This window comes from Phacochoerus africanus, chromosome 8 (assembly GCF_016906955.1).
Source record: "Phacochoerus africanus isolate WHEZ1 chromosome 8, ROS_Pafr_v1, whole genome shotgun sequence".
Classification (NCBI taxonomy): Eukaryota; Metazoa; Chordata; class Mammalia; order Artiodactyla; family Suidae; genus Phacochoerus; species Phacochoerus africanus.
Window position 1 is genome coordinate 119,659,282 of NC_062551.1, and position 22,109 is coordinate 119,681,390.

The 22,109-nt window shown below is 46.6% G+C and overlaps 1 protein-coding gene across 6 annotated transcripts in view; it reads left to right on the top strand.

The window, feature by feature from the left end:
• FHOD3 (formin homology 2 domain containing 3) overlaps nt 1–22,109 on the top strand; it is a 556,170-nt gene that overhangs the window by 60,841 nt on the left and 473,220 nt on the right. For all 6 annotated transcript variants that reach the window (XM_047794147.1, XM_047794143.1, XM_047794144.1 and 3 more), the window contains exons 2-3: nt 6,415–6,521; nt 22,012–22,076. In XM_047794147.1, the coding sequence (XP_047650103.1) occupies nt 6,415–6,521; nt 22,012–22,076 (172 nt within the window). The remainder of the gene's footprint in view (nt 1–6,414; nt 6,522–22,011; nt 22,077–22,109) is intronic.

Below are 22,109 nucleotides of genomic sequence, written 5' to 3' on the forward strand. Positions count from 1 at the left end.
GGAAGAAGCTGCGAAACTCATACTGCAGGGGCTGTGGGTGCAGAGATGGGAGGAACCCATGAAATGACATAAGCAAATGCCATTTATTTTAGTTTTTTTCTTTTAAACATTGGCATATATTTTCCCACTTCTGAACTCTTAACCAAAATTAACTTAATGGATAGACCTCATGTATATTTATAGAACAGTTCCATGCCAATCTGCCCCAGAGTTCCACAGAACTTTATTGCCTGGACTAAGGATTACTTTGGACATGCTTCCAAAGCCAGATAATCATTAAACCACCCCAGTTACATGCTGCTTCACTGGATTAAGGAAAGAAAAGAATGCCTAAATTGAGACGTGACATCAGCCTTGTCTTAGGTATTTTTCCTGCCCAGGACGATAAGTCTGTTGTTCCCTTTTGAACACACCATCTTTGTAGGAACAGTCAGGGAAACCCACGTGACCTTGTACAGGCTGTTGGTGGGGCGAGGAGGACACTTCCCATGTTTCCAGAGATTGAGGGCCCATTTTGATGGTTTGTGTTGACTTGGAGGAATGGCAGAAAATTCCAGAGTATTTGGAAGGGTCTTGTGGCTCTGTGACTGACTGCCCCCACTGGAATCTGGGCTGCAGGCTCAGAGCCTGCAACCTGGTCCTGCTGCCATGCCACCACTGTCACTGTCACTATCCCTCACCTTCCCTAACTTCAATCTTGTGATCACCCTGTAATGTTACTGTCCCCTAGGGTTCCTGGCGTTGTCTTCTGTCCTGAAGTGCCCAGCAGTGTTCTGGCCACCGAACCTAGAGCCAAGAAAGCAGTACAGGGGACAGGCTGCCAGGGGATCAGGGTTGATATGAAAGTTGTTAGAGTCAGGAAATTCCAGGGCCCTTAAGTCATTTGGGAAGACATTTGACATGAGAGGCCCAGAGAAGGGATCAGGTTGCCTCCATGTTAGTAGGATTTGAGGTTCCTGTCAGGAACTGGTCTGGCAGGGAGGTGTCTAAATCCTTCTTGCCATAGGCAGAGTCTGGATATTTCCATCTACACCTTTATAATAACTAGACTGGAATTCACCTCCACCAGCTGCCTATGCTTGTTGTCCTTGCCTTCTTTTATCAGCGTTAGTTACCCTTGATGAGATTCAGAATGCATTTGGTGTGTGCCTTTCAATTTGTTTGTAAAAATTGTACCTAAAGCTGAACCCCAAAGTACTGAGGGAATTTTACTTTCAGTGTGTCAGTCCATCCAGGAAGCCCTGTATGCCTACTCCTTGGCTCATGTGATGGTTTTAAATATTAATTGCATGTGTCTGGGGTGTGATGATGGTGGTGCTCCTGTTGTGGAACAGAGAGGTCAGTGTGTGTGATTTCATTTGGCGTCTTCATGGGCTGCCTGTGTGGTTGGGACCCCTCTGTGCCCATGTGCCCTGCCTCGCTAAGGGGGGCAGTGTCTGACCTTGACCCCTTCCTCTAGCCCTACTGTGAGGGTCCCACACACTTCACGAGAGATTAAAAGGCACAGAGCCATCATTTCTGTTTTATTATTATTATTATTTGCTTTTTAGGGCTGCACCCATGGCATATGGAAGTTCTCAGGCTAGGGGTTGAATTGGAGCTGTGGCTGCTGGCCTGTGCCATAGCTCATGGCAATGCTGGATCCTTAACCCACTGAATGAGGCCAGGGATCCAACCCGCATCCTCATGGGCACTAGTAGGGCTCGTAACCCGCTGAGCTGTGATAGGAACTCCCTCATTTCTGTTTTAATTGAAAGTCTTGTACAAATTACCCAGCTGTTAATTAGGGAGGCAGGGTGGTGACACCTGGCATAGAACATGAGGCTGCCTTTCTCCAGGGAGGGGGCCTGGGTCCTTTTATGGAGGATGCTTGCATCGCAGGAAGCCGTGGCTGCTAATGATAGCAGAAGGAATATAACCGAGAATGAATTTCCCCTCATTGTGATAGTTGGTGTAAGTGGCTTTTCCTTCTCTTCCCCATGCTATTGATGTGCTACACTTACTTAACAAAATGATCTTTGGGGGAAGAAAGTGTGTATGTGTTCCTTGGTGCCCAGCCCATGCCTGACATATAATTTTGTTAAAATTGAACTATGGAAACGGCAGTAGTTAATGATGCCCTGAAATGTGAAGAGAGGAATGATGAGAACAGGCAGTTCTACTAAGGTTTTGGGATTCTGTGGTCAGAAGGCTGGGGACATGGGGCGGGGGCACTTCCTGCTGTGTTATGGGGCTGCTGGGAGCCTGTGGAGGCAGACATGTGGTGGGCCAGGGTGAGTGTTGAGGAAAACCAGATACTCACCCCAGCTGCCAGGAATAAAATCAGAAGGTATGGGGTGATGTGGAAAATAGTCATGGTCACCAGTAAAGATGGGGCTCTATCTCCTGGTCCCCTGTGACCCACCTCTGCCCCACTGAGGGGAACGGTATAGGGTTGAGTTGGGGTGGGGAGGGCTGAAGGCCTAGGACAGGGAGGCTCAGTCCACTCCCTGCTAGTCTCCACTTTAGGTGCCTCATATTAATGACCTGGGAAGGCCGGAAGCAGCACATGCTCTAGCTGGCCTGGGAAGCCGGAGAGGGCCGATGGAGGTATCTCGGGAATTTTGTGAGCCATATCTTCATTATAGCCATTATTAAAAATTAAAATATTATGAATAAATGTACAATGAATAAAGTTATATTAGAACCAGGAGTTCCCGTTGTGTCTCAGTGGGTGAAAGACCCAGCTTTGTCTTGCTGAGGATGAGGGTTCAATTTCTGGCCTCGCTCAATGGGTTAAGGATCCAGGGTGGCTGCAGGCTGTGGTGTAGGCTGCAGATGCAGCTTTGATTCAATATTGCTGGGGCTGTGGGGCAGGCTGGCAGCTGCAGCTCCAATTTGACCCCTGGCCTGGGAACTTCTGTATACTGAAGGTGTGGCCATAAAGAAAAAAAAAAAGTTATATTAGAACTGAAAACTGACTCATTTTGTACACATGAAGCTAATACAATATTGTAAATCAACTGTACTTCAGAAAAAGATACTCAAAACATGTCACTTCCTAATTGTTTTATTACACTTTATCGCTGCCTATGCTTGGGAGGTTACTTACATCTCTTGAGTCTGTATGATAAAATTACTATGTGCTGATAAGTTGCCGTATGTCTTTTTAGCTTTTCACTTGGTGACCTCACATTGGTAGCTTCAAGCTGGCCATAGTGGGAGAATTTCTATCATATAGACATGCGCGTTCTGCCTCTCTCAACAGCCAGAGCACTACTTCCTCTGACTTGGTTCTCTGTGTCTGGCCTGAGTGTGGACCACAGCCTCAGAATGCCTTTGACCCCCTCAATGGGAAGCAAAAACTCTTTATCTGAAAGCTTCTGGAGTTCCCATTGTGGCGCAGTGGAAACGAATCTGACTAGTGTTCATGAGGATGTGGGTGTGATCCCTGGTCTCACTCAGTGGGTCAGGGATCCAGTGTTGCCTGGAGCTGTGGTGTAGGTTGCAGATGCGGCTTGAATCCTGTGTTGCTGTGGCTGCGGTGTGGGCTGGCAGCTGCAGGTCCATGGACTCACATATTTCCAGGGATGGAGGCAAAAGAAATTATTATGGCTTAAGGGGCTTTCATTATCCTCATCTTCTAGTCTGTTGATTGTAGATGAGATTAAATATGAGCAGAAGTGTTGATACTATCAACAGAACAGACCCAGTAAGCTTGATTAGTTGAAAATGTCAGCAGGAGTTAAAAGTAAGAATGATCTGCAGTGATTTCAGCTCTACCGACAAGTGGTCCATAGCGTACATGGTAACAGATTCAAGGGAATTTTCCACATAGGAATTAAATGTCTGATTTCAGTCTGCAGGAGACCCTTGGCCCAGGAGACGCCTTCTGTAGGAAATCCTTCCTGTGTGCTGCTTCCGCAGGCCAGGGAGCCAGCTCCCCTGCGTGTTCCCCTCAAATCCTGGGCACACCTCTGGTAGCGGTCCCTGCTTTCTCAGATCAAATGATCCATCTGCAAAATGCCAGCCAAGAATGCTGACCCTCACCAGCATGCCTTTAAAAGTTTGTTATTAGAGAAATAAAACAAGTGAATCAAATAGGATTAACCCCTTCAAATGATTTAACTATTTCTTACAAAGAATAAAGAACAAATTCCTTTCATTCTCTTGAGGATAACCAGAAACATAGTACTGCAGGGTTTCTGCAGGAATTAGCCGCTTGTTATAGACGCTGATTCTAGACAGGTTGACAGCCTGCTTTTCTCTCATTGAGGATAATAAGCAACGCTTTTCTATCAAAGGAGCCTAATTCCTTGTTTGAAATCTCACTTATAATGGGAGGATTATGAGGCCTTTACCTCGATATTTTAAAGTAGCCACGTATTTGCCTCCACTTCCCCCAAGTCTCCTGGCGTTTTGGACTAAGAGCCTTAACCCACCAAGTGGGTGAATGATAAGAGCCACCCTCGCTGCCTGGGAAATCAAGCATGAAGTTCTGCTCTTGGATTGCTTCATAATGTTAATGTTTGGTAAAATTACTTCCCTGTGTTTTTAAGGGTATTGATTATTTTACATGTCATATAATGCTGGCTAATGGAAACACCCGCCAGATCTTAATGACTTACTATAGCAAAGGTTCATGTCCTGCTCTTGTCATTGTGCAGGATGGGTCCATGAACTCTGGGTGGCAAAATGCTCTCTTCCATGCAGTGATTCAGGAACCTGAGCTCCTTCTGTCGAGGCTTTGCTGGTTTCCAGACTTTGGCATCCTTTCTGGCTCCTCTGCATCTGGCCATAGGCAGGAGAGGAAATGTGGTTGGTTGCGCAGGGGTGTTATGGCCAGGCCTGTTCAGAGTCTTCTCTTTCACTGATACTCTGGTGGTCAGTGCTCAGTTGCACAGAAGTAGCCCCAGCTACGTGCCTGAGATATGTGTCTGTATTCCTAGGAGGGAAAGGGAACAGGGTTGGCAAACTTGTGGTATTCTCTTAGCCACACCAGAACAGTCAAATGACATAAGTTGCATTTTGCAGGTATATTTTCAGGTCCTTTGAAGGCCTCTGGCCATAGACAGTATGTAGAACATAGAGGTCAAGGGCATGACCTTGACTCAAATTTCCTGTATCCGAATCCCAGCTCCACCATATACCAAAGACATTGGGCTCCCTCTGTGCCTCAGTTTCTTCATGTGTTAAATGAGGATAATAGTAGAAATTAATAGAGTTTGTGTGAGAATCAAATGATGTAACACAGGTACAATGCTTAGAGTTATGAATGGAATGTAAATTAACAATGTAGAACTTTTTTTTTTTTTTTTGTCTTTTTTGCTATTTCTTGGGCCGCTCCCGCGGCATATGGAGGTTCCCAGGCTAGGGGTCGAATCGGAGCTACAGCCACCAGCCTACGCCAGAGCCACAGCAACGCAGGATCTGAGCCGCGTCCGCAACTTACACCACAGCTCACGGCAACGCCGGATTGTTAACCCACTGAGCAAGGGCAGGGACCGAACCCGCAACCTCATGGTTCCCAGTCGGATTCGTCAACCACTGCGCCACGATGGGAACTCCAGAACTATTTGTTAAATAAAATTTTTGGAAAATGAGACTAGTCACAGAGAGACCCAGTGTCCTCTTTGGTGTGTTGTAGTTTGCCTGAAATATCATTCAGATGGAGATTGTTTCTTCTAATTCAATTGTAAAAATGTTTATTGAGCAATTTTTTTTTGGTCTTTTTAGGGCTGCACCCTTGACATATGGAGGTTCCCAGGCTAGGGGTCGAATTGGAGCTGTAGCGGCTGGCCTATGCCACAGCCACAGCAAACACAGGATCTGAGCCGTGTCTGCAACCTACAACACAGTGCATGGCAATGCTGGATCCTTAACCCCTGAGCCGGGCCAGGGATTGAACCTGCGTCCTCATGGATACTAGTCAGATTCATTTCCTCTGAGCCATGATGGGAACTGCTGAGCAACTGTTTACTGTAGTGTGCCAGGTATGACCATAGAATGTGAAAAGGAGGCTTCTCAATGAGTAAAGAAAATAGCATGTTTCTCCCACCAAATTTACCTTTTAAACCCTGTGCCTCACCATCTGTGGTCACATCAGCGTCGTGACTTGGTCTCCACTCCCCAAATCCATGGCTTCTCCTGGCCCCCTCATAATGGAAGGTGGCGTTAACCCAGTGCCCAGCCCATCTCCTCCCGCCCACGTCCAATGGGCTCTGTCAGTGCTGCTCCTTAGTAGGTGCATTTCCGTCTACCTGTTATGCAATTTGCTTCTATTCTGTTTGTATGAACATGATACCTCTTTAGTTATGATGCAAATTTCAGAATAATGCATGATTTGAAAAACACACAAGGGCAACATGAAGTTATTTTCCTGTGCCAGTCCGCATCCCAGGAGCAGGCTGGACTTAACAGACTCTTCTCTTGCAGCTGGATGACTGCACGCTGCAACTCTCCCACAATGGCACCTACCTGGACTTGGAGGCTACCCTGGCCGAGCAACGGGACGAGTTAGAAGGCTTCCAGGATGATGCTGGGTAAGAGTGACAGTTTTCCCTGCCAGCTGCTCTCCACCTTCCACGAAATGGGGCTTCAGTGAGGCCTTAAAATGTTTTGGGGAAGCCACTGTAGCTTTGACCTTTTCCTCACCCATAGTCACATGGAAAGACAGGAGACACAAGCGACACACCAGTAGTAACTGCAAACCCTTTTGAATAAGGCTGCTCAGGGGTAGGAAAATTTCTGTTATGGTTTTATTAAGCACATGGTATTTACATTCTAAGTTTTTTTAAAAACCAAATAAATCAATATTTTCCAGATTTTAGTGGATTGACAACTGTTTTATACATCATCGTATTTATCATTATTATTTGGCTGCCCCTATGGCATGCTGAAGTTCCCGGGCCAGGGACTGAACCCTTGCCACAGTAGAGACATCACAAGATCCTTAACCCACTGAGCTATCAGGAAACTCCCTATACATTATTTTTACTGGATATTTAGGTTTCTTAGCAGATGCCCTTGTAGACCATTTTATGCTATATCATCTCTTGAATTCATCACAGTGGGAAAAATCATTCTTAATTATGTTAATAACATCAGTTACTTTTAGCTTACATGTAGAATTGTTTAATATTTCTGATTATTGGGAGGTCTTGCTGTGGCGCATTGGGTCAATGATCTAGCTTGTCTCTCTGGAGGCGCCAGTTCGATCCCTGGCCTGGCACGGTGCGTTAAGGATCTGGCATTGCCGCAGACCTGTGGTGTAGGTTGCAGCTTCACCTCAAGTTCGATCCCTGACACAGGAATTTCTGGGTGCTGCTGGGGTGGCCAAAATTGGAAAAAAATTTCTGATTGTTGTGAGTCTTAATAATGCAATCCACATTAAAAAATAAGAGCTGTGTTATAATGTCTTACAATAAGGTCCTACTGTATAGCACAGGGAACTAGATCCAACCTCCTGGGTTAGACCATGATAGAAAATAATATAAAAAAGAATATATGTATATATGCATATGACTGAGTCACTTTGCTGCACAGTAGAAATTGGCACAACATTGTGAATCAACTATATTTTAATAAAAAATATCAGAGATGTGTACAGAAAGCAAAACCACTGTAGGAACATTCCCATACAATTAGCCATTCCTATATTTACTAGGTTATATTTTCCAAGTAATTGTTTTATTCTTTTCTAGATTTTCAAAAATACTTTTCATACAGTAATGATTTTTATCTTTTTTTTTTGTCTTTTGTTGTTGTTATTGTTGTTGCTATTTCTTGGGCTGCTCCCACGGCATATGGAGGTTCCCAGGCTAGGGGTTGAATCGGAGCTGTAGCCACCGGCCTACGCCAGAGCCACAGCAATGCGGGATCCGAGCCGCATCTGCGACCTACACCACAGCTCAGGGCAACGCCGGATCGTTAACCCACTGAGCAAAGGCAGGGACCGAACCCGCAACCTCACAGTTCCTAGTCGGATTCGTCAACCACTGCGCCACGACGGGAACTCCTATTTTGCAAATATTAATTACTTTGGTTTAATAACCAAATTTGCTGTGGTTCTGTCTTATGTTAACACTATGGGAAGCTGGGTAAAGGGTATTTGGGAAATATCTATGTTGTATTTTCAGCTCTTCTGCAAGATAAAAATCACAACAACAACAATAACAACAACAAAAGACAAAAAAAAAAAAGGAGTTCCTGTCGTGGCGCAGTGGTTAACGAATCTGACTAGGAACCATGAGGTTGCGGGTTCGGTCCCTGCCCTTGCTCAGTGGGTTAACGATCCGGCGTTGCCGTGAGCTGTGGTGTAGGTCGCAGGTGCGGCTCGGATCCCGCATTGCTGTGGCTCTGGTGTAGGCTGGTGGCTGTAGCTCCAATTGGACCCCTAGCCTGGGAACCTCCATATGCCGCTAGAGCAGCCCAAGAAACGGCAAAAAGACAAAAAAAAAAATTTGCAAAATACTATTACATTACTATTAATTCTATTAATAGTCATTACTACTATTACAAGTACTATTAATATTTGTAAAATGCTATTATATATATAATATATCTGTCATATATTTGGATTATTGAAATACCCTCTGGATGGGGCCCCTGCCTCCCTTTCTGGTCTTTGTTATTCTAGAACCAGGTTCTTATTTCCTCACCTTCTTCCTTAGAAACCTTCAGAGGCACCCTGTTGTTTTCCAGATAATACCCAGTCATCTTAATCGGGTGTTTGGGGACCTCCCCAAAAGTTGTTTTGAAACTACCCTCCTTGAGTTCAAAATACATTACAGTCAGATGACTATTATCTGAGAGTGCTGATTTTTTATGAATGGCTCAAAAAATGAAGAAAAATGGGAGCCTTCTTAATATTGGCTTCCTACCTGACCCCAGTATGTACTGATGACCTCTTGAGTTCCCCCTGCTTTAATACCCATCACAATTTATGGTCTTTTCCCCCTAACTGTCCTTCTTCTCTGCTGCTCAAACTCTGCGAGGTCAGAACTGGACCTGTCTGAATAGCCAGCCTAGCATTTTCTCTGCACATCATAGCTGCTTAGTGAACACTGGTGGCCAGGTGAATGGCAGGATCGCAGAATGGATTCCTGAGTGGCATGAACATGAGCACCAAGATCAGAGTCCTTGGTAGGAATCAGTCAGGCTTTCTGGGAATAGATACCCTTCCTGTCTCCTGAGTGGTTCCAAGGACCATGAAAGACCCTGGAGATGGCCATAGGCTGTACACATGTGAGGGGTTTCATTGTTAAGTCACATCAGATTCTACTCATCATCATTTAAAAAAATCTGACATTATGAGGCCGAAATTTGGGGAAATTCCATCGCTGTAGTTGTTCCTTTGACAATGACATCCTTTTATGGACGATGTCAGCGTTCAGGCTGGATGACAGTCTAACGGAATGGACTTCATGCCTCACTGATCAAACAGATCCCAGGAATGTAATGAGGAGATCATTGCCAATTTGAAAAAATGTCTCTAGCGGTGGTGCGCTTGAAGACCATGACCTGTCTGACATTTTTTTCTTTCTTATCAAAACTTGGCTAATTTGGAGATGGCAGCTGAGAAAAAAATATGTTACTCTATTAGACAACAGTATCAAGAGTTAAGAGGGAGGAAGGAAATAACTTTTATGGAGCACCTGCTGTGCCAACCATTGAGTTAGGCACCTTAATTATGGTATGTTTAATAGTTTGTTTACTTAATAGTCACAGACATGGGATTGGATTATGGTGTCCATTTTTCATTTGGGTTAACTGAGGGCCAGGAGTTAAATTACACATCCAAGGAGGCAGAGCCAGTAGGTGGTGGAGCCACATCTGACCGCAGATGTGACTGATTCCCAAGTCTGTACTCCTCTGCCATTCCAGGAGCTCTGGAGTTTCTGATTCTACTGAGGATGGACATTTGCACCTGTGGGGACATGAGGTTGGTTCATGCCAGGGGATCCTTGGTTCCAGGCCAACACACTGGCTGTAGGTGAAGCAGCACCCACCATGGGGTGGCTCTGTCACCTGGCCCTGACACTGCAGCTTGCACTGTCAACACTGGTGTCCAGATGCTGCAAGTTCTTTGCAAATATTCCTAAAGAGCCAGGGAGCCTGCTGCACACTCTGCACGGTGGATCCTGGGCTTATCTTCTCACTTTGTTCCCTTCTGAGTCATCACCTGGCCATGGGTCCATTTGATGGCTGCAGCTTTGCCTGCAGTTCTGCACCCTCTCAGCACACTTCTGCACCCTTGTGGCATGGAGTGCTGGGGAAATGAGTTATAGCAAGATGAGAAGGGGAGACTTACGACATGGGAAACTGCAAATGGGGGGGGGGGAAGGTAGCCCCTAACTCACCCCAGAGTGCGATTTATGTCTTCAAATTGTCTTCGTTTGTGGGACCCATCCCTTATCCTCTGGAACATCCTCAGGATGTTGCTCCCCTTTGTGGAAAGAAAGAAGGAAGAGTGTGAAGAAGCCACCTCTACTGACTTCTGGTGGGGGACCCCTGTCCCTGGCCTGGGTTGCAGAAGACATGCTAGGATGGTGCCTCGTTGCATTGCCAGGTCAGCCTGGTGGTCCCCAGGTCATTCACCACCACTGAGCCCTGGTGGCACATGGCAAATTCCTAAGAGTTGGCTGGAAGCAGTGTGCAGATAGAGGCTTCCTGCATAGGTGGCAGGTGTCTGGGCATATCTGCAGTGTCACTTGCACTGAGTGTCCCTCCTAGGTCCTCTCCTAGAAACATGGCCTTTGGCAAAATCTGTGTGCCTGAGAACTCCTGCCTCCTTCAAATGGGAGTTAAAATATAATTTCTTCCTAGTTAAGAATTGCCCTTTTGAGGCATGAAAAGGGCAGAGGAAACTGTTTGTTCTCGATTTCTTTGTGTAAGTTATGCACAGTATCTGCTCATGTCATGGCCATTTAATGAGGACGGTGGCAGGCTGTGTGGAGATGGTGGCGGTGTTCATACAGCGTGTTCTGAAGGAGTTTTCCTTGTGGAGGAGTTGGTTTCTTTGTTCTTGTCCATTACTCAGCACTTTTATGCCAGGACTGAAATTTAACTTACGCTTTATTTAGAATTACCACTCAGATGATAGCTAATCAGAGAAGAGGAGAAAGACCTTCAAAAGTCAAAGGACAAAGCAGTTATCATGCTAGTAAAAAAGAGCCAGGTCTATTTATTGCCTTCCAAAGCCGAAGAAATTAGCAGCCACGCAGGGTGCAGTGGAAACTGAAGCTCCCTGGGGTTATTATTCTTGACTGTGACATTGGCTGACTTTGGGCAAGCCATGTTACCTCTGATAGGAGTTTATAAAATTCATTATAAAATGATGATAGTACCATCCAATCCCATTTCCCTCCTGGGACCAGCAGGGATCCCAACAGGGTCTCTGGTACCCAAGGGGAGCATAGCAGAGAGCTGCATTGCACAGTGGTTATAGGCTCTGCAGTTAATCTCATGGCTGTGTGGCCATTGGGATGTGCCTTCACCTCTCTGAGCCTCAGTGTCCTTGTAAGTGGGGATATAAGTCATGATACTGCCTCCCCAGGTTGTGAGGCAAAATGTGATGATGCATCTAAAATATGAAGCTAGTTCCCGGCGTTTATTACAAACTCAAAACTTGTAGCTCTTACTATAATTATGATCGGAATTGGAGATGTTACACTGAAGAGACGGTCCATCAGACCAGGAGGGGCCTGTGCCAGTCCATTGCTAGGAAATCTTATTGTTTTAGTTCAGAAAACCAAAGAGCCTTGCCACAGGGCAGAGCTGGGTCAGATTCTGCCTCCCTAAGCACCTGACTTCTGACCTTTTGGCTTATTCCCACCTTCACTGTCTCTGCAGGGAAACAGTGGAGGTGCCCAAGGAAGTCTCAGGAAGAGGTGGGCTTGGAGGTCAGCCCTAAAGGGGAGGGAGTGGGTTTGCAAAGGTGGAGAGGCAATGGGTGGGAATTCAGTAGAGGAAGAGTGGGCCTGAGAAGCATGGGGCTTCAGGGATGTTGTGAGGACTGGTATGGTTGCGGGATGCAGCGTGGCATCCCCGAGTGCTTCTGAACTTGGGTAAGTCAGGGCACTCACCTGTTCCTCAGCCTAACTCCCCCTGGGCCTGCACTAGAGGGTTGGGCTAAAGCTAGCGCTTCTTGGAGTTCCCGTTGTGGCCCAGTGGTTAACGAATCCGACTAGGAACCATGAGGTTGCGGGTTTGATCCCTGGCCTTGCTCAGTGGGTCGAGGATCCGGGGTTGTGGTGAGCTGTGGTGTAGGTTGCAGACCCAGCTTGGATCCCACATTGCTGTGGCTACGGCTCCAATTAGACCCCTAACCTGGGAATCTCCATATGCCGTGGGAGCAGCCCTAGAAAAGACTAAATAAATAAATAAAGATAGCGCTTCTTTCTCAGTTTCCTCATCTGCCACCTCCACTCCTGTCCCCACAGTGTTATGTCGGGGTGAGGAAAGGCAGATGAAACCCTGTATGGTGGGAGTGGGGAGAGCCTCCGGGGGGTGGGGGTGGGCTTTTGGCTGAGAAAATGAAGGATGTGTGAGGCCTGGCCCTGGGTGGGCCCGACCCTGCCAGCCTTGCAGTGGATGAACTTGGAGGGACCAAGGGGTTTGGGGAGAGCTCCAGTTTGACTCTCAGACACCTAACTTCTCAGCCTGCAGCTCCTGAGCCCCAAGGATCCATGTGTGTTTGTGTGTGTGTGTGTGTGTGTGTGTGTTTGGGGGGGGTGTTCGTGAACTCCTGAGATTTCAGCAGTTTGTGAGTATGCAGGCTTTGGGGGTGGAGAGGGGTTTCATAGCTTTTCATCAGATTCTCAAAGAGTTCTTTGCATTCCAGAATGTCAAGTTTGAAGGAATCCTTACTGTCTGATGCAACCCCAGGTTAACCCCATCCAGTCCCATTTTTGTCTGGGTTTCCTCTGTGGCTGGACCTGGTAGAATGGGAAATCACCTGAAATAGATTTTAAAGCTAAATCTAAAAACTTGCCAAACTCAAAGCACCAAACCAAACCATGAATAAACAAGGTCCTTGACAAAAGAGAGATTCTGGTGAGGGTGTGGATGGGAGGGTCCCCTCCTCCCTTTTCTCTACCCGTCTTCTTCTTAAGTGATCACCTGCAGCTGGGAGTGCAGGTGTGTTGTCGTCGGGGGCTCTTTTGGAAAATCTTGGAAGGATGAAGGGTCTCCCATCTTCTCAGTGCTGTACAAGGCTCAGACTAGACCACCAAGCCCTGCTTGGTCACAGGGCTGAGAGGACCAGCCTTTTTCAAACTAAAGATGTTCTGGGTGGAGGGGACAGTTCTATGCCGAGCTGAGCTGAGCTGAGCAGGACAGCCCAGAGGTCCCTGGGCACCTGCTCTGGGTCAGCGCTAGGCTGGTGTCTCCAGATGCCCTGGGAGAAAGCGGCTTGGAAATGCTCAGATGAGTGAGCTTCCATGCTGAGTGGACAGTGGAATTGGCCTGGATCTAGTAAGTACCTTCAAATGGCAGCTTGTCCAGTAGGACAAAGGCGGCATCAGGTAGGAGTGGGGGAGCCCTGGGAGATACTGGGCTTTATGTGTGGGCTGGAGTCAGACGAGAACTGACCTGCCAGGAGGGAGCCCTCACAGACCTCCTCCAGTGATAGGGAGGGTGGGGTGAGTGGACAGAACCTTGAGCTGGGAGGCTGCAGTCAGTGGGGCCACTGTGGGGGTGAAGGGAGTGTCCTACGGGTTCTGAACCTGGTGGCTGAAGAAGGCAGATGGACTGGGGCCTGGGCCAGTGGGGGAGGGGGAGGAATCTGCAAACCTGAGTTGGGGAGGGGGGGAACAGGGGAATAGAATGGACACAGGACATTAGCTGGATAGTGTGCGCATGGTGGGCTACGTAGAGAAGCAATGAGGTTGTGGTGCGGGGGCAGTTTGAGGTGGGGCGGGGGAAGAGGTTTATACGTGTTAGTCTGAGGCTGTGTTAGGCCATGTTCAAGGTGTGAGGTGGCCAGGTGAGAAATATTGGCCTGAGATCCAGGTGAGAAACATCAAGGACCAGAGAGACTGGAGTTGATGCTTTGCCAGGAGGGAATTGAAAACCTAAAACTTCTCTTTAAAAATGAAGTTTATTAAAAAAAAAAGGAGTGCATAATTAGGCTGTTTTGAGGACTGTATCTTGATGACAAGATGCTCTTAGGAGCATGGGCTTCTTTTATCTTCTACTCTGCCGCTCTGAGGATGTAGCTTTCATCTTTCATGCTTCATCTTCATTACAGTATGGCTGCTCTCCTTCCAGTGTTTCATCAGAGCAGCAAGTCATGTGTTGGTTAGGGTACAGTTTTCTCTGATGTAACTAAGAGATTCCAAACTATGGTAGTTTAAATATAAAGGTAAAAGTTTCTTTCTTTTTTTGTGTTGTGTGCCTTTTAGGGCCCCACCCATAGCATATGGAAGTTCCCAGGCTAGGGGTCAAATTGGAGCTTTAGCTGTCAGCCTATGACACAGCCACAGCAATATGAGATCCAAACCTCTGCAGCCTACACCACAGCTCACGGCAATGCCAGATCTCCGGCCCACTGATCGAGGCCAGGGATCAAACCCACATCCTCATGGATACTAGTTGGATTCATTTCCACCGCACCACAACAGAAACTCTCCTAGAATTCTTTCTTGTGTAAAATGTCCAAATATTGCAGTCTTCCTTGAGACTGGTAGAGCAGCGGTACCATCCTCAAAAGGAGAATTCCATCTCTGTGTCCAGAGTGGTTGCTTTAGCTTTTACCTTCTCATCTGCCTCCCAGCCGCCAGGAAGAAGGAAGTGGACAGAGGAGATCCATGTCCATTCCTCGTGCACATTGCTTTCGCTCAAATGCCATTGGCCAGAACTTAGGTCTGTGATCGTACCATGAATCGTGAGTTTGTGTGCAGCTAACCCTCTATATCTATTGCTGAGGGTATAGTGGTCTCTGCCTTAGATGGGAAGAGTGAGGAGCAAATGTTGGTGCCAGCAGGGTCTTCTCCCTTTAATGAACTTTTCCACAACCTCCACCAGCAAATTTCATCTACAGTTCACCAAAGAAAACTGGGTCACATGGCCATCTTGGTGGCCAAGGAGACTGGAGAAGATGTATACATTGTTACCCCACACAAAACCAGATTTTCTTTATAAGGCAGAAGGGGAAAATGGGTATCAGGTGTCACCATCAGTGTCTGCTTCAGCAAGGAGAAAATTTCTAAGAAAGGGAAGCGAAGAACCCTAAGCCACAGAGAAGTCAAGATGTGAGAGCACCGAGGCAAGGCCAGGGTATAGCAAGGAGGAGATTTGAGGTGTCCTCGGGGAGAGAGGAAGCGGAAGAGTAGTGGAGTGGAGGCAGATGGAGATAGGTCAGGGAGAGAATGTGGGGATGGAAGAAGAGGTAGCAGGATTGTATAGGAGCTGGGAGTTGTGAATGGGGTGAACGGACGCTCCTCCCCACCCCCACTAGGAGAGACCTACGTGGGAAAAAGCCAAAACTACAGAACTCTTAGAAGAAAATAGGAGTAAATGGCATATCTTTGTTTCTTAGCTATGGCACCCAAAGCATATTATCCTTTTTTGCAGACAAGGAAGCTGAGGCTTACAGAGGCTAAGTACCTTGTCTAGGATCACAGAGTTGGCTTCAGAGTTGATGCTTTTCACTTCTCACATCTCCAAGGGAGACCAGAATGCATCTGGAGATGAATGTCATGGTAACTAATTGTACTAATGTAGGGTAGTAATATAGCCCTCTTGGACTTTGAGCTTCAGAACAAATTAATCTTAGCTAGTGCTGTCCTTTTACTAGCTGATGACTGGTTCAAATCCTTCTTCATCCCTCCAGCAGAGTACTGGCTAAGCCTCCCAACTCTAGAAGCTTACTAAGAGGAAGCTTATTTCTGGGGCAACTGCTGCAGAGTCCTGGTCTCAGCTTCTGCTGCCTTGTCGAATGTTATGTTTTCTTCCTTGACCGAAATCATAATTTAGTTCTCATTTGAGTAGAGGAAGTGTTGGGGGCATCGATTCTGCTGTTGGTTCTGGAGAAAAAAATCTTTGAGCCTTTGGCTCCCTGGCTCTCAATGAAATAGTGAAAGCATTTATTCTTATTTTACAAAGACTTTATATGTTATTCTTGTAAAAATATTTTATGGAGAAACAAGGGCAGGACTGAAATGCACGGGTTTGTCTACAGCTTATTTGGTTAAACCGAATCTTTTTCCCAGGGCCATAGACATTATTGTAGATAATGTATTGTCCATTTCTCATGTATTCTGAGAAAGCAGGATGTTTTGGAAAGTTCCTTCAGTGGTAGTGCCATCATGACCCTAGCCCAGGGGCCTTGGCTGGAGTCTCCTGAATTGAGTGTCTATTTTGGTCCTCTCATCACTTGGGTAGCAGTGGCCTTGGGTGGGGGCAGCTGATTGGCTGTGGCTGGTCTCTGGGGCCTGTGATGTTTGCCAGGCAGTGGCTTCACTGATAGGAATGGAATCTGAATCTCCCTGGGGAGCTTTAGGTCAAACGAAACTGCCTTTGCCGCTGGTAAAGTCACCCAATTCTAGTACTTAGTGGATTCTCCTTTCACTCTGCTGCAAACAGACGGATTGAGAAGGAGGGGTAGCGGTGATACTGGTACAACAAGCCAGTGTGGGGGAGCAAAGGACCACTCACAGGTTAAGAGTGGACGCACAGTGATGCTTCTCACAGATTTTGCTTTTGAACCATGGAAGCTCCTTGAAGGCAGATATCAGAGTTTGTTTTGGGGTTCTCCAGAGAAATAGAACCAGATACAATGACTTATTTCTAATCTGTCCATCTAGCCTAATCTAGTTTAATCTATCTAGTCTATCTAGAGAGATTTACTTCATGTAATTAGCTCATGCCATCAGGGGGCCTGGCAAGTCTGAAATCTGTCCAGTGGGCCAGCAGGTAGGTAAGAATTGATGTTGCAGTCTTTTTTCTTTTTAAGGCTGCACTTGTAGCATATGGAAGTTCCCAGGCTAGGGGTCAGATCAGAGCTGCTGCTGCAAACCTATGCTGCAGCTTGTGGCAATACTGGATCCTTAACCTACCGAGTGAGGCCAGAGATCACACCAGAGTTTTCATGGATACTACGTGGGTTTTTAACCCACTGAGCTGCAACGGAAACTCCAGTGTTGCAGTCTTAAGTCCAAAATCAGCATGGCAGGCTGGCAGGCAGGATCTCTGTGTTGCTCTCTTGAGGCTGATGATCTGTTGGTCACCAGTGAGCATGTGTGGAATGAGGGACTGGGTGAAAGAACACCTATCTTGAAGGCAGCTTCAGGGAGGTGGTTGGCGAGCCGGCTCTGGGGTCATACGGCCTGGGTTGGGTCCCAGCTCTGTTCCTTTCTAACTGTGTGATCTCAGCTATGTTGCATAACTCTTCTGGGCCCCAATTTCCTCACTTTAAAAATAGCAGTAATGTTACCTACTTCATGAAACTGTGGTGAAGACTAAATCTTTATAATGTACTTAGAACCTCATCTGGCACATGACAACCATTCCATAAAATTTTTCTCGTCTTTTTGTCTTAATAGGGCTGCACCCATGGCATATGGAGGTTCCCAGGCTAGGGGTCCAATCGGAGCTGTAGCTGCCAGCCTACGCCAGAGCCACAGCAACACCAGATCTGAGCTGTGTCTACGACCTACACCACAGCTCCTGGCGACACTGGATCCTTAACCCACTGAATGAGGCCAGAGATTGAACCTGCAGCCTCATGGTTCCTAGTCAGGTTCGTTTCCCCTGAGCCACGACGGGAACTCCAATATTCCATAAATGTTGGCAACTATTATGATTATTATTTTCTGAACCCAGATTGACATAGTATCCATTGGGGGCAGGGCAGAGTATACCCATGATTATTTAATTTTCCTCTGAAAGTTTTAGCCAGGGAACAGAAGACAAGGACATGTATATGCTAGAAAAGTGGGGATGAAATGATTATTTTTAAATGGATGAAATGATTATTTCCCCAAAAGAAGCCAAAAGAATCAGCCAAAAGGTTTTTGGAATCGCTGATAGCAGTGAGATGGCACATAAAAAAGAAATACAGAACAATCAACATTAACCAATTTCAAAATATAGCAATGGAAGGAGGGGATGCTTTCAAATTTAAAGACCCTTATGATGAGTGTCTATACATTGATATTTGATATGGGGAAATAAAATGTGGACTTCTTGTAATTCTTGAATTCTTAGGATAAACCTTATTTGGTCTTATTTTATTATACTCATGTATTTCCTATTTTGGACTCCCAGTATTTTTTTAGTTATTTCCATCTTAATTTTTTATGTCCTCTTTCATTTGATTTTAGTATTGAGGTTAAACCAGTTCCTTAAAAAACCTAGGACACTTTATTTGTTTATTTATTTATTTATTTATTTATTTATTTATTTATTGCTATTTCTTGGGCTGCTCCTGTGGCATATGGAGGTTTCCAGGTTAGGGGTTGAATCGGAGCTGTAGCCACTGGCCTACACCACAGCCATAGCAACGCGGGATCCGAGCCGCGTCTGCAACCTACACCACAGCTCATGGCAATGCCAGATCCTTAACCCACTGAGCAAGGGCAGCGACAGAACCTGCAACCTCATGGTTCCTAGTCGGATTTGCTAACCACTGTGCCATGATGGGAACTCCACTTTTTTTATTTAAATGGCTTCCCCCCGTGGCATATGGATGTGCCTGGGCCAGAGACTGAATCTGAGCCACAGCTGCAACCTACACTGCTGCTGTGACAATGCTGGATCCTTTAACCCACTGCAATGGGCCAGGGATCAAACTTACACCTCCACAGTGACCCGAGCTGCTGCAGAGGCATTCTTAACCTATGGAACCACAGTGGGGACTCCTTGGACACTTTTCATCCTTAGAAATTGCTAGCGAAGGTTTTATAGTGAGGCACTTGTACAACAAAAGGCAGGATGTTGTGGGTGGACGGTGGAGTCAGACACTGCTTTCAGCCCAGGTCTGTTTCCACTGGCCACATGATTTCATGCAGGTAACATTAGCACAAGCTTTGGTTCCCCCATCTGCAAAATGGGCACAGTACAGGTATGTACATCAGAGGTGGGAGAAAGCAGGAGTTGGGGGTGGGGACGAAGGACTCCTTTTGTGGACCTGGCTGCACTCATCACCCCCTTCCCTCTGCCTTGGTGGGCCCCCTTCTTTGCCAGGGACTCGACTCCTGGTATCTGGACCCTTATCCCCTGTTAGCGGGCTTCTACAGCCTCTGGTACCCAATTCCACTCAGGTTTCTTTCATCCTAGGATTTTGTATCCAGGGGAAGGCAGGGAAGGAGGTGGAAATATTGAAGCAAAGGAATTATAAGTGATAAAACTACTTAAAAGTGGGCCTGGAGTTCCCGTCGTGGTGCAGTGGAAACGAATCCGACTAGGAACCATGAGGTTGTGGGTTTGATCCCTGGCCTCTCTCAGTGGGTTAAGGATCTGGTGTTGCTCTGAGCTGTGGTGTAGGTCACAGACGAAGCTTGCATCTGGCATTGCTGTGGCTGTGGCATAGGCCAGCAGCAAAAGCTCTGATTAGACCCCTAGCCTGGGAATCTCCATATGCCGCTGGTACGGTCCTAAAAGGATAAAAGACACAAAAAAATAAAAGGGGGGGCCTTTTTTTTTTGGTTCTGTGCACTCTGAAATTCAATTAGGGTTTAACTTAACCAATCTGACTGCCTGGCTTCTCAACGTATGAACACAGACCAGATGATACCTGCGGGATGGTGGGCCTGCGTGGCTTCCTCAGAAAGACTGTCCCAGTTCTCATGCAGGTGCCTGCCATCCCTTTGGGAAAATTGACTCTCTTCCTCAAAATGCAACTTCACAGGGGTTTGAAGATAAAAGGTGGAGCTATCAATGGGCCCTTTCTGAACTTCTCCAGAGCTTATGGTGTCCTGAAATATTTTCTCTTGCCATCCTGTGCTTCTTCCCCCCTGCACATCCAAATCATGTATTTTGTCTGCTCTTCATTTGGTGTTTATTATGGACTCATAACTGCTGATAACATGTGTTGCAGAAAATCCTCCAGATTTGAGGACTTAGGGTTTGCTGTTTCTAATAGTTCGGGTCCGGCTGCTCTCAGGGACTCACTGGTTTTTGCTTCCAGCTCAGCCCCCTGCTCACTTAAGCTACACACCTAGTGGGTGCTGCCCCTGCCCCGAACACCTTTCCTGGCAGTGCCCACAAAAGGCTGTTAACTCAGTTCAACACACTTAATGGGAACTTTCCCCCTCGTGTGATCGCAAGCATGAAAGAGTGTCAACAGCACAGGAGTGTCAATCAGGACTGTCGAGAGAGGAGAAAAAGATTTTGTGTGTGTAGGGAAGAAAGTTTTGAAGAAGGCTGTGGTCACAGGAATCTCTGACTTATCTTCTGAAGATGGGGCAAATGTTGTGTATTTGTGTACCCTCGAGACCAGCGCCTGGCACATAGCAAAAGCGCCTCCTCAGCCTTTGTAGGAACCTGGGATGCATATTTGTCACCTCCCGGGAGAGCTGCCAGCTCTGAGGCTACTGTGTGCTTCTGTAGGACTTTGCACGTGGTGTTTTCTCCTTTAAAAGAATAAAAAACCAAAAACCAAACCAAAACCAAAGCATTTTTGCAACTGTACTTTCCCCTCTTACTAGTCCGAAGAGTTAAAAATACACTTGTTTTCTGTTGGTCACTTATGATGGAGCATGATAATGTGAGAAAAAAGAATATACATGTATGTGTAACTGCGTCACCTTGCTGTGCAGTAGAAAAAAATAATCTATTGGGGAAACAAAATAAAAATAAAAATCAAAAAATAAAAAAAAATGAAGCAACAACAAAAATACACTTGTTCCAGTACTGTAGTATAATTCCCGTGACTTTATAGTGACAATGTTAAGTGTGCCCTGGAGAGACTTCTGTCCCCTCCTCCGATACAACCACAAAACCAGGAAGCAGGAAAGCATTGTGAGACTTTTTTTCCCTTTCCTTTTTTTGGCTATCCCATGGTATCTGGAGTTCCCAGGCTAGGGATCAGATTGGATCCGCAGCTGTGACCTACACTACAGCTGTGGCGATGCTGGATCCTTTTAACCTGCATCCTGGCGTTGCAGGGACGCTGTGGATCCTGTTTTGCCACTGCGGGAACTCCAATGCTGTGAGAAAGTTCTACTTGACGCCCTGGTGGGGAGGACTGAGCTTGGTCTACAGAGTGGTAGGTTGCTGGCCACCTGCTCCCGTGCTGGTTGGATGGCTCCATTGAACCTTTGTCGACTGGCTTCTCCCCTTCTCCAGACCTGAACGCCTTTGCTGTCCCCAGTAGCCAGGACTCCTGGTCTCCCCCGTTTGTCATCTCTCCCCTGCACTGGGCTTTTGTCCTTCTCTGTGACAGTGAGATGAGCACTTATGGAATGGGAACTGGGGAGGGGCAATTCTTTTTCTTCCTCAGAAATAATAAAATGAAAAGGAGGTGGGGATGAGCCAAGGTGTGGTGTAAAGTGGCATTCCTGATAACAGGTGGCCTACACGCTCTCTCTACACATCTCCTGTCTTCCTGTAAGAGCAAAAGGGAAAACCTACCGGTTTTGAATTGATACATGGCAAAGCACCTCTTTCCGCTGACCCCACTATGTGTGTCCTTTCTGTATATTGAAAACCATGCAAAAATAGCCATGGGAATGATCGAGCAAATTTGTGCTGCTACATTCCAGGGATTTCACTTCATGGGCACGGATGTAAAAAATTTCCCAACATGGTCAGGCATGAGTAGACGCAACTCTGTGGCATTGACCGGGTTTGGCAATGCAGTGTGTGCGCCGATCCCACAAAGTCGACCTTTGTTATTTTATTTTCCATAAAGCCCTGTGATATCACATGACTTCAGGATAGATAGATTCCTGTTCTGTGTAGGTTCTTGCTTATCTGCAGCCTTTTCCAGGTGGGGGTGTCAGAACTTCAAGTTGAAGGACAGTAGGTAGGTACCCTCTTGCTGACCCTTCTGATGCACATGAACATTTTGTCTCCTGTCTCCATTAGGCGGGGCAAGAAGCACAGCATCATCCTAAGGACACAGCTGTCCGTGAGGGTCCACGCCTGCATCGGTGAGTGACATCTGCAGAAGGCGACACTTGCCC